At 45.5% G+C, this 12,243-nt stretch overlaps 1 protein-coding gene across 1 annotated transcript in view; it reads right to left on the bottom strand.

The window, feature by feature from the left end:
* Positions 1–1,062: 1,062 nt before the first annotated feature.
* ACO1 (aconitase 1) overlaps positions 1,063–12,243 on the bottom strand; it is a 65,676-nt gene continuing 54,495 nt past the window's right edge. The window contains exons 18-21 of the mRNA XM_019424186.2: positions 9,693–9,840; positions 5,599–5,721; positions 2,855–3,040; positions 1,063–1,918 (exon numbers count right to left, since the gene is read on the bottom strand). Of these exons, the coding sequence (XP_019279731.1) occupies positions 1,805–1,918; positions 2,855–3,040; positions 5,599–5,721; positions 9,693–9,840 (571 nt within the window). The 3' untranslated portion in view covers positions 1,063–1,804. The remainder of the gene's footprint in view (positions 1,919–2,854; positions 3,041–5,598; positions 5,722–9,692; positions 9,841–12,243) is intronic.

The raw sequence follows: 12,243 nt of genomic DNA, 5'->3' as shown, positions 1-12,243 counted from the left end.
AAGGGACCCCGTTCTGGAAGTCATAGCCACAAGAATCTGTCTCTGCATAGCCACTGGATTCGGGGAGCCACACAGCTCCCCAGGAGCTCAGTCATGGAGAGCTGAGGCAGTGAGGTCTGTTTTCTCAGCCTTTCTTTGTGTTTTTATGTTAGGACTGATCCTTATTTGAAGGTCCCAGGCTTTTTTTTTATACAACAAGGTTATGTCTGTAATTTTTTCTTAGCACAAACTAGGTCCCAGGACCTCAGAGGCAGGGATGCTCAATAACCTGTCTTGTCCCTTATCTTGGAAGAGGTAGAGACGGGACTTGATCCCGGGTGTTCCGATGGCCTGGCCACATTCCCTGCATGCTGGACTTGAGATTTAAAATTCATTAGAAGGAGACTAACTTGTGAGCTATAAGGTGCCCTGTTATGGACTGAATGTCTTTTGTCCCCCACCCCAAAATTCCTATGTTGAAGCCCTAACTCCCAGTGTGTCTCTTTGGAAAAGGGACCTCTGAGGAAGTGATTAAGGTTAAATGAGGTCCAGGGGTTGGGACCCTGATCTGATAAAATCAGTATCTTTAAAAGACAACAGAGAGCCAGCTCTTTCTCTGTCTCCTCACACATGCATTAAGACAGAAAGCTCTGACCAGGAAATGAAGTGGCTGGAAACTTGATCTTAACTTGTAGCCTCCAGGAAGGAGAAAATACATTGTTGATGTCTGAGCCACCCAGTCTATGATATTTTGTTACGGCAGCTGAGACATGTGCCCCAAAATGACGTCAATGACAATAAGGACGTAAACTATAGGACACGAAAATAAAAAAATGATGATCTGCTCACCACACTTACATTATTGCTCCTACTAACTTCTTGTCTGCTCCCAACCAGGGCAGAGAAATCCTGGTTCCCCAACTCTTCCATTTCACCTGTATAGCATGGATGTGGTTGTAAAAGCAGGAGAGGTTAAACGTCACCCAGGCTTCAGGATGCTGGTAGCCTGAGACTCGCTCTGCTCTAAACAGGCCCAGACTGAAGCCTCACATACCACAGAATTCAATTCCAAAGTCAAAAAGGTTTGCTTGAAAATAGATTTAATCTTCTTCAAATTACAAATGTTCTAAGTCTCTCTCCAAAACCACCTCCAAAGTCCTCCTCTTAACTGAAAAATTTTCTGGGGACGATTTTCGAAGATAGCAAAAGAAAAATGTCACAATTTCTTTAGTGTTGATCCATCCAAAGGTACATAATCAAAAAATGTCAGTGTCTGATCTGAGCTGTCTGGATCATTCACTCTGAAGGAAGAAGGGGGCAGGGGAGTCACAATCACTACTGTGATCTGAAGTGGGAGAAAGTTCACATCTATCCATGTCAGTTAACTCTGGCATACTATGCATAGGCCAGGGAGTCTCAAGGGAAAGGTTTCACCGAAAAGAGGGGAGCAGAGCCAAACAGGAAAGAGGACAGGCAACACCTTCTGAGAAGACTTAACAGGCTGACAGTGAAAAAAATCAACATCCTGTAATCAGTTTCCTTAAAGACAAGCTCAGTTTTCCTTTCCTGGCACTACTGACATTGCCACCACTTGAGCTTCCAAATTCCAGAGAGAGAGCCAAAGATTCACAAAAATAGAGAATGCAGAAACTGCTCGTTTTGTGCCTGGAGGGATGGCACCAGAACACGTCCGTGCTCACGTGCATGTGTGCAAGGCGGCACCCCTGGGGGGAGGCCCGCACGTGGAGGGGGTTGCTCTGCACCAAGGGCCCGGCCGGCCGGTGGCACTTCGCTCCCTCCTGGTGCAGCTCCAGGTGCAGGTGACCTACTTGGCCATCTTGCGAACCATGTAGTTGAGGATGCCCCCGTTGTGGAAATAAGCAAGCTCCACGTCGGTGTCGAACCTCATGACGGCCTGGAAGGTCTTCCCGGTGTCAAGCTGTGATGACAAAGAAGCAGAGGAGAATCCGTGAGGGAGGAGGCTAGGCAGGGAGGGGTGCCCACTCACCCTGTCCTCAGGGCTGCCGCGTGCAGTCCCGGGCTCCAGCCCAGACCCAGGAAATCAGAAGCTGCATTTGGACGAGACCCCAGTGGACTTCTCTGCACAGGGAAGCATCATGGCGTATGAGTGATGGCGGTGACAGGCAACAGAGAACCAGGTCTCCTGGGGTAGCAGCAACTAACGATGTTCAGGATGGCGTTTTCTCTATTTACTTTGAGAGGGAGAGAGAGAGAGCATGCGCGCACCTCAATGTGGGGGCAGGGGCAGAGAGAGAGGGAGAGAAAGAATCCCAAGCATTCAGTGTGGGGCTGGAACTCACAAACCCCAAGATCATGACCTGAGCCCAACCTGGACACTTACCAGATGGAGCTACCCAGGTGCCCCTGCATGGTATTTTCTAACCCTCTCTAGGAGCTGCGGGTCAAGAGAAGTCTCATTAAGGTGGTCCCATAGGCAGTGCGGGGCACTTGGCCTCACCTCACATAGGGAGCTGTCATTTTTACCTCTGGGCTAATCAAAATCTGGGGCCTGGGGTGAGGCTCAGGGATGGGGTGTGTCCACATTTTGATAATAAAAAGGTATTTTTTGGGTAATGTGACAATGTGCGGTCTTTGAGCTTCCCCCACCCCTCTCTGGGCTAAGGGAGACTGGGCCACAGCGGAGACAGCGGGGCTGGTTGGAGGGTAAGAAAGGAAGTGATGGTGACCACACGCATAAACAAGCAGTAAGTGATCAGTCAACAGCTGCCATCCTCCCTGCAGTCCTACTGAGTGATTTTCTTCCTTCCAAACTCTACTCCTTTCCTTCTGACGGGATTGATTATAAACACACAGCCCTGTTTACTTGGGCCCGGTGCGGAGAGGCTCAGCTTACCTTGACCTGCACTTTCATTCGTGGTTTGAGGTTTTCTGGAATGATGATGGTGTATCGTTCCCGCCCTGTGAGTCCCAGGATGTCTGCAGTCTCCCCAGGAAGATATTCGAGGGGAATCACCCCCATTCCCACCAAATTACTGCGGTGAATGCGCTCGTAACTCTCCGCCAGGACAGCTTTGATTCCCTGAGGAGCCAAGACAGTACTTTGGACACAGTTCCAGTTTTCTTTAGCTACAAGGAAACTTTACAAAAGGCTTCTTAAGTCTTCTCACACCTAAATTCTTTCTAAGTACCAACTGGTTGTTTACAATAAAGTTGCTCTCTAATAATAAATAACACAGTAGATAGTCTGAACTGACTGCCTATAGGTACAGGCCACGTGCAAGCACGTGAATGGATTTTCTCAATCCACCCTCCGCCAGCTCTGGGAGGTAGAGGCCATTATTGTCCCCCCTTTACCCACGCAGTCAGTGGAGTAACTGGTATTGGAACCCATGTAGTTTGACCACACACTTAGCTGCTTTGTGATACAACATCTCTTAGCAAACTTTCATTGTTATCTGGATTCTACACCACAAAACACCATAATCATTTCTATTTCCCTGGGATTTTGCTACTATAGGTGTAGACACAAAAGATTTAACCAAAAAAGCAACTTCCAGAACATACTATCGAGAAAGTAAATGATGTGCTGCTTTTACAATTCCTGTTTCAAGGACCGAATTGCACTGAATACAGTCTTGATATTAAGACTTCCTGTAAAGTACATTGTATTGGTGAACTAGAAGTGGCAATATACAGCAGTGCTCAAAAAGCCAGGATCCTTGATTAACTAGAACACCCCACTCTTAAATATTAGTTAATTGTAATATTAAGATACCCCTAAACGGGCTCTTGATACATAGAGTGCACTTTTTTTGAGGGGGGAGGGGCTGTAGGAGAGGGAAAGAGAGTCTCAAGCAGGCTCCACACCCAGTGCAGAGCCCGACTCAGGGCTGTCTCACGACCGTGAGATCATGACCTGAGCCGAAATCAAGAGTCGAACGCTTACCTCACTGAGCCACCCTGGTGCCCCTTTAGGGTATACTTTTAAGCCCCCCTGCATGAGGATCATTCTGGGAACTTGTTAAAAATGTAGGTTCTTTAGGCATTACCCCAGATCAGGACCTCTTGCAGGGAGCATGGAGGGGAGGAAGCTGGTGATTCTTGTAAGATGCGGGAGCCGTAGACACAAAGCACTGGTTCTCAAACTTTGCCACATATTCACATCACCCGGGCAGGCTTTTACAATGCCCACATGCAGGCCTTTCTCCTTAGCAACTAAACCAGAATCTTTGGGCATGAGATCCTGGCATAGGTATTTTTAAAAATCCCACAAGCGTTTCCACATTTAAAAATAAGTGTATAGCGGAAGAACAGGTTCTTCAGAGCAGCAGATATTCCGTCTGGATTTACGTACACGTATTCACTAGGAGGCGGGTGGTCCTGTGCACGTGCCTAGCTCCCGGCAAAGGCCGCGCGGCACCGCAGACCGCAGTCGTCAGTCCCCCTCAGCCAGGAGCACAGCCCAGCACTGCTGAGCAGCCCGGCTTGGGCTGCCCGAACCTGGAGCCGTTCTGTACAGAGGTCTAGGCTCCTAGGAGCCCCTTGCGTGCCAGTTCTCTTACCCTCCGCCAGCTCTTACGGTTCCCTCTCTGGCTGCGTGCTGCACCGGGTCTCATTTCTACCACCAGCTCCCAGCCTTCTTCCTAAAACCCTTTCCTCTTCTGTCATTTCTCCGGTTCTTTCTAGCAGCTTCTCAAAAAGGCAGGCTTTTGATATATTACCAAGTAATCAGAGAACATCCTCCCCCCACCCCCACCCCGTGCCAGAGCAAAAGGATGGATTAAAAAAAAAAAAAGAAAAGAAAAACACAGTAGGTGTGATGTTCAAACACATTATCCTGGACTTCTGGAGGGCAGCCTGCCAGACACCACATTCTTTACTGTAGACATCAACTTATTTAGTAGATGTCAACTTACTTAGTGCTTCCCAAGGCTTAATTTGCTGGAGCCATAAATCATTTGGATTGACACTGGCTATGGCGTTTCACCCAACCCTGAGAATTAAAGCTGAGCTGCAAGGCTCTTCCAGCAAATGCTCAGGAGGTAAAAGCTGCCTGCTCCCTGCATGGCCCCTCCATGGGGACGCTGCCAGAGGGTCAGGCGCTGAAATGGGAGAAGGTTCTAAAGAGCTGCCTGTCTACATCCAGAGAGCGCTGCCTTTTCCCTCGGGAGTCTACAAGCTGATTCACGGGCAGTGAGAAGCGACTGTAAAAACGTGCGCTCCCGTGTGTGTCCAAAGCGCAGGCTCCTTACTTTCCCCTTCTGTGAACCTCCTGACCGACAACACAGGATGGGCCGCCCGGGCTTACTGCGCTCCTGGGACAACCGCCTGAGATACATTTCTGATCCTCAAACTGAATATTATGAAAACCATGAAATTCTTCCCTACAAAACAAAGACATACATATACCCTTTTCAACAGAATTTCAGAGACTTCACAGACCCTCGTCCCAACTGCTCTACAGACACCCCAAAGATCCATGGTCTCCCGAAAATGAATAACCGATCTAAGGAACCAGTTCAACTCTAGGTCACCCTTCACTGAGTGAGGTAAAGCCAGGTCCACCATGAAGCAGTTGCACAAACATCACACGCTTTCCTGAGCTCGCCTGCTGGGATCTCTCTCCATCATACTCACCAGGAGGAAAGGGCCCTTGGCCGCCCAGTCCCGGGAGCTGCCCGAGCCATACTCTTTGCCAGCCAGCACGATCAGGGGAAGGCCAGCCTGCTGGTACTGCTCCGCGGCATCGAACACATCAAGCTGAGGAAGAGAAAAGGAAGGTTTTACAGATGCGGTAAAAGCACAGAGTGTGGACACAGGCAGTGGCACCTGGTAACTGCAGGGTCAGAAGGGTCTTCAGTGGCCCATGTCAACACAAAGCCAACAGAAACTCAACCAATCAGTTGTCTGATTTACAAATTTCCAATTAACTCCATCTATTTACCCCTACCGGTGAATTGTATATTCTTTTAACTGAAATGCCTGGTTGTTGTCCTCATTTTAGAAAAACAATTCTAATCTTGAGGCACCAAGGGAAAAAAAGGGAAAGATCAGACTTTTTTTCCCCTCTTCCATTGATTAAACAATTAAAAAAAATTTTTTTTGAATGTTTATTATTTTGAGAAAGAGACAGAGTGCGAGCAGGGGAGGAGCAGAGAAAGAGGGAGACACAGAGTCCCAACCAGGCTCCAGGCTCTGAGCTGTCAGCACAGAGCCCAACGTGGGGCTTGAACTTACGGACTGCGAGATCGTGACCTGAACTGAAGTCGGACACTTAACCGACTGAGCCACCCAGGCACCCCTGATTAAACTATTTTAAAGCTTAAAAAACAGAGAATCTCAGCTAAACCTGGGATTTGACTCAGAGACTCAGTCACGGTCCCTTGGGAAGGGTAGCTAAACACAAAGAAGGCAACATGTTCTAAAATCATAAAAAATGCAAATTTTTATTAGCCACCTTTCTACATGGAAGTCAAGGCAGAGACAGTAGGAAGTAGAAGCCTCCATCAATAAAGGACAGGAGAGGACTAATATTTTAGTGTACATGAGAAACATCTAACACAAACAATTTCATGTGTTTTTCACAAGAACTCTGAATGTTCTGCGGAGCCAAGACTTCAGGAAGACGTGATATCGTTCCTCGTGATTAAGTAATGAAACAATTGTTTCTCCTGGCTACTTAAGGGAAAAAAAAAATCCCTCAGAAGAGTGTTTCCTTCAAAAGAAGCTCTAGAAAGGTGTATAATCAAACTCCGAAGTAAGCTTTCACAAATTACTATTTTGGCGGGCTGCTGGCGCCTCTGGTTAGTTCTACATGGCCCTCTGGGAATCTGGGGAGCTTACACAGCAACAGCTCCCTGCACTCTCCCTCTCTTCTAAAGAAGAGGACATAAAATTTTGTTGTTTTCTTCTATTGCTCCTCTATGGCTCTAGTGTTATATTGAAACCACCAGTTCTTCATTTCTCCATTTTGTTATCTACCAATTTCCTGCTTCAATGGGGATTTGGCTAACTACCATTCCCCTAGGGTCCCCTCTCCCCAACCTCCCAATAGAATTATGTCAGACATTTTGGGTAAGTCAGTATTTGGTATTTGCATTACTTTGACTATGTGAATGTTATTTATAGCTGAGTCATGTAATATACTATGATTTCCTTTTCTTGGCAATTAAAAAAAAAATCCCCACTGGTATTGTGTGTGTGTGTGTGTGTGTGTGTGTGTGTGTGTATGTGCGTGCACACACACTCATCTATTTCTATGTCCCTACCCATCAATGAATCCTCAAACACTCTGCCTAAAGTACAAATCTTCTCTAAGGACATTCAAATGTATCAGGAAGTATGTCATTTGTTTTTATTTTTGTTTATTTTTTAAATGTTTATTTTTTATTTTTGAGAGAGACAGCAAACAGGGGAGGGACAGAGAGAGAAGGACAGCAGGCTGACCTGATGTGGGGCTCAAACTCACCAACCATGAGATTTGTGGATGGCTCAGTTGGTTAAGCATCAACTTTTGGTTTTGGCTCAGGTCATGATCTCACAGTTCATGGGATCAAGCCCCACTGTTAGCCTTGTGCTAACAGTGCGGAGCCTGCTCGGAATTCTCTCTCCTCCTCTCTCTGCCCCTCCCCTGCTTGCGTGTGTGCGCTCACACATACGTACTCTCTTCTCTCAAAATAAAGAAATAAACATTTTAAAAAATAAAGATGAAAACATCCTTTCCATGGAGGGATAACTCCTCAAGCTTCAGTCCTATTCCAATTCAGACGGATTCTTCTCTAGATGTGGTGCACTGATGTTATGGAAGAATCTTCCTTCACCAACGTCCTGGGGATCCCTCGCATTTTCTTTTCCTGGATCCTACATCTTCCCTTTTTGGCTTATTCCCTCATTTTGGTAAAACGCATTCACCAAGTCATTTCCTGAGACAGGGATTGAGGGGTATTTTTAAAGTTTTTGAATCTGAATATGTTATTATTTTAACATAGGACATGGAATCCTGGGGTGCAAACCAGTCTGTTTCCAGTGTTGCTCTGAGCACTTCTGATCCCCAGAACATTACACATAAGCTGTTCTTCTTGCTTTTGAAGTTTGTAGATCTTCTTCTTATCTCTGCTGCACTTAACTTCCCAATGATGTGACTTGGAGCTGTTCTCCCGTAATCATGTGGGCATCCAGTGGGTGTAATCTGGAGTCGGATCTTGCAGTTGGGGAATTTTCCTTGTGTTACTTCTTGAATATTTTCCTCTCTTCTCTTTTCAGCCTCTCTGTTGAGTCCGATGCCGAGCCTCCTCATCTCCGTCTTGAATTTTCTTATATTTTCTCTCTAATTTTTCCTTTGTCTTTCTGTTCTATATTCTGAGAGATTCTCTCAACTAACCAACTTTTCCTGTGAAATTTTTTAGGGGCTTTTTTTTAATTATTAAAAGAGCCCATATTTATTATTATTATTTTTTTATGAAAAGTCCTTTTTGTCCTCTGATTACCTTATACCACCAACAGAAAATCATTTCAGCACTCTGAGAAGACAGTATTTTTCTTGCAGTTTTCTTCTGCTCCCTGCATTATCTCTGTTATCTTCTTTCCCTCCCCACACCCTGTTCTTTGTGTATGTCTATCTTTCAGGTTCAAGGCTTGGCTCAAATGTCGGTTCATCTCGGTCTCCTTATTTCAGATGAGGCACTGAACATCTGACCAGAAGTTCTATGCCACGGCAGGACTTGTAAAAATAAGAGGGGTTCACTGTGACGGCCGTATCCCGGAGGCCTCCCAGTGTCTATAACTGCACGCCTTTTCCCCTTGGTCTCTTGGGCATTCGACCATTTAATTGTATTTTTTTCATTGAATAGTTTATCGTCCCTGTTCTTCACTGAACAAGTATCTACTGGGCACTGACTTTGTGTTGGGTCCTGGTGACTAGTGATTATCTGTGAAGAGTCTGCTTTACTAAAATATCATCTGTTACAAGTGGGGCATATGGGTGGCGGTAGACCACACTGACTTCGGAGCCAGACTCTCTAGGTTTTAATATCCACTTTTGGGATCTTAAAACACGGACAATCATGGTACCTACCTCAGAGGGTTGTTATGAGGATTAATAGATCAATATATACAAAGAGCTCAGAAGAGTACCTGGATGTAGTAAGTTCCATATAAATACTAGCTACTGTTATTGTTAAGTAAGTCGGAAGGGCTATTTCTCAAGTAACTTAAACAGTGTTCAAGCAGCTTTGCAGTATCTGCTGGATGCCGAGGACGGACTGCATGTGTCAGAGAGTATCTGCCACATTATATGTGTCATTCCATTTAAGTGTAAGCCTCAGAGCCGGACAAGGCAAGTACCATTCTACTTTGCAGGTCAGAAAAATGAGGCTCAGAGAGGAAAATAACTTGCTGAATGAACGCTCCACAGCTGGTATGTCCGATTCAAAATGTAGACTTTCTCTACCTCTCACATGCCTCCCATCTGTGGCTCAACAAGTCCCGCTGTAACAGGGCCAACTCCAAATGGCTCCCATTAGGACCCTAGCAGGCCTCCGAGGGCCCTTTTTTTTCTAGTGGTGTGGTGAGTGAAATTAAATGCTAATAAAGTCATACAACAGTGCTTGTTGATAAAGAGCTCTGGAGACCTTAACCTGGAATTTCCCTCCTCAAATACCTGAACCGATGAAATTTCAGTCAGAGCCTGACAAATGCCGGCCTCTCAACCAAGCAGAAGACACAATACTTACAATTTCTCCAGAAGGCAGATGTATAGTCTGTGGTGCCTGCTTGTTCAGAAATTTGTTTAATAAGCGAATGTTGGCAAATGTCCCCCGTGCCATGATGGCATCGTTACCTCGGCGGGAGCCGTAGGAGTTGAATTCTCGTGGAGTCAAGCTAATAATGCAAGCGGGAGAGGAGCTGGCTTAGTGAACGGAACAAAGGTGAAACTTAACTTACATCAAGACAAGAGAAAAACCACAGACCTAGATAGCTCTCTAATCTAATAAGCCTTGCTCTTCAAGGCAGGAAAGCTATTCCTAACATCTGCTGAGGACAGTAGAGGCAGATGTCAGAAGTGGGGCACTGAAAGGCAGAAATCAACATTCTCCTCAGGTTAACTTGTAGTCTCATAAATCTGGGTAAAAAACCAGGAGGAACTCTATTGAGTATTTTATTTATTCATTAGGGTAGCCTAGGGAACTTCACAAAAGATAAAACACTAAAAATAGGTAAGAAAAAGAAAACAGAAAGAATAATCAGTATAGGCCAGTCAGGTGGAGCCAAGAATGAGGGAAACACAAGGTACATTCTGTAAACTAACAGGAAGGAGATCTACTTCTCACGAACTCAATGTGCTGGGCAGACACACGACTGGCAACGTGGTTTACGATTTTCATAAGATAAAAATCAGAGCAATGCTGAAGAGGCAGAACAGCTATTCCTTGTCCTGAAATCAAAGAAAAATCCTGTCTGTGGGCCCCAGTGAAAGGACACTTTGTGACGGCAGGGACAACAGCTTACAATTAACACAGCGATCAGCTCCCTGGCTGTTTCTGAAAATGCTAGGAAGTGTGTCTGATGGTGATCTGATCTCATGATGAGATGTAATTTGAAGATTGAGAGAAGGTGTGAATGGGCTTTAGGAGTAGGTGAGCATATCTACAAACTCCTGAAATTGTATCTGGAATGCTGGGGATATGTGCATTTTTCTGGGAATGTACTGTATTTCCCTTCATTCATTTCCCTACGATTCCCATTCTCAAAAGATTGTCAACAATCACCAATCAAAAAAAGTATTGGTCACGGCTTGTTTCCTTAGTTTCTGTATTCAGCTTCAATCTCTGTTTCTCTGTTTGCTGTTGAATTCTTTTCTCCCATTCATTCATTCACTCAACATTTACTGACCACCAGTTATGGGCCAAGAACTATTCAAAGGGCCTAAGGTACACTGATGAACCAAACAGATTAAGATCTGCGCCTTCGCAGGGCTTACATTCTAAAAGGTGGAGACAAAGAAATCATAATAAAAAAAAGAGCACTGTTTATTAGTGTTACTAGAATGTGGTTAATAACTGAGGGAAAAAAAAAAGTAGATCAAAGCAAAGAGAACAAGAGCATGGGCAGGGTAACCTTATGGAGGAAGACTTGAATTGGCAATGGAGTTAACCAGGCAGATTATTTGGGGGAAGAGGATCCAAGAGGAAAAAACAGCCAGCTCAAACCATCAGGCAGAAAGGCGTTTGGCTTTGCCTGGAACATTTGATAAACAAGGCAATCGCCAGTGTAGACTGAGCTGCACGGATGAGGGGGAAGGGCAGGGATTCGCTGACACCTCTTGAATATCACCTGCCTGTCTCTGCTTGCTGATGGACGCTTGTCTCCCATTCAAAGTACAATCATATCCCTTTAAAACCTTACCATATGCGTCTGTGTATAGAAAGTTCCTGTACATTTAATACAGTAGTTGCCCCACATTAAAAAAAAAATCTTGACATAGACTCCTGTATATCACCTCCGCTAGAGGTGGGCTATCTTCTTAAACCTTCAACACTCACATTTCTGGGGAACATGGAATAGTCTTGCTCTGCACATGACTGTCCCATAGGATGCACTAGGAGAAGGCAGAGACTGAGTGGAGCACAGTAGGAGGGGGATGTATGAAGAAAACAGGTCAGCTACCAGGCAAGTGCGGTGAGGGCAAGGCAGTTTTCCTCTCCCACTGACAAAACAAAACACAAGAAGGAAGGGAAAGGGAAGGGAAAGGGAAGAGAAAGGGAAGGGAAAAGGAGGGGGAAGGAAAGAGAAAGGAAGGGAAGGGGAAGAGGAAGATAAGGGGAAGGGGAAGGGAAGAAGAAGGAAAGAGAAAGGGAAAAGAAAGAAAGGAAAGAGAAAGGGAAGGGCAAGAGAAAGGGAAAGGAAAGGGAAGGGGAAGGGAAGGGCAAGGGAAAGGAAAGAGGGAAAAGAAAGAAAGGAAAGAGAAAGGGAAGGGCAAGAGAAAGGGAAAGAAAGGGAAGGGGAAGGGCAAGGGAAAGGAAAGAGAAAGGGAAAAGAAAGCAAAGGGAAGGGCAAGGAAAGGGAAGGAAGAAGAAGGTGCTGGATTTTGTTCTTCAGATCAGCTCTGGGCTTCATCCCTGAAGAAGCTGATTCAGGAGGTGCAGAGAGGAACCGGAATTTTTATCTCCCCAGATGATTCTTATGGAAAGTCAGATCTGGGAACGACTCCAATTACTATCGGTGTATTAGGTGACAAGAGATAATACTGGCATAATAGCTGTTAAAATCAGTCTAGACTGAAGG

This window comes from Panthera pardus, unplaced genomic scaffold (genome assembly GCF_024362965.1).
Source record: "Panthera pardus isolate Hobbes unplaced genomic scaffold, ASM2436296v1 HiC_scaffold_20, whole genome shotgun sequence".
Lineage (NCBI taxonomy): Eukaryota > Metazoa > Chordata > Mammalia > Carnivora > Felidae > Panthera > Panthera pardus.
Note: the sequence above shows the minus strand (reverse complement) of the source record. Positions and strands in the feature narration are given on the sequence as shown.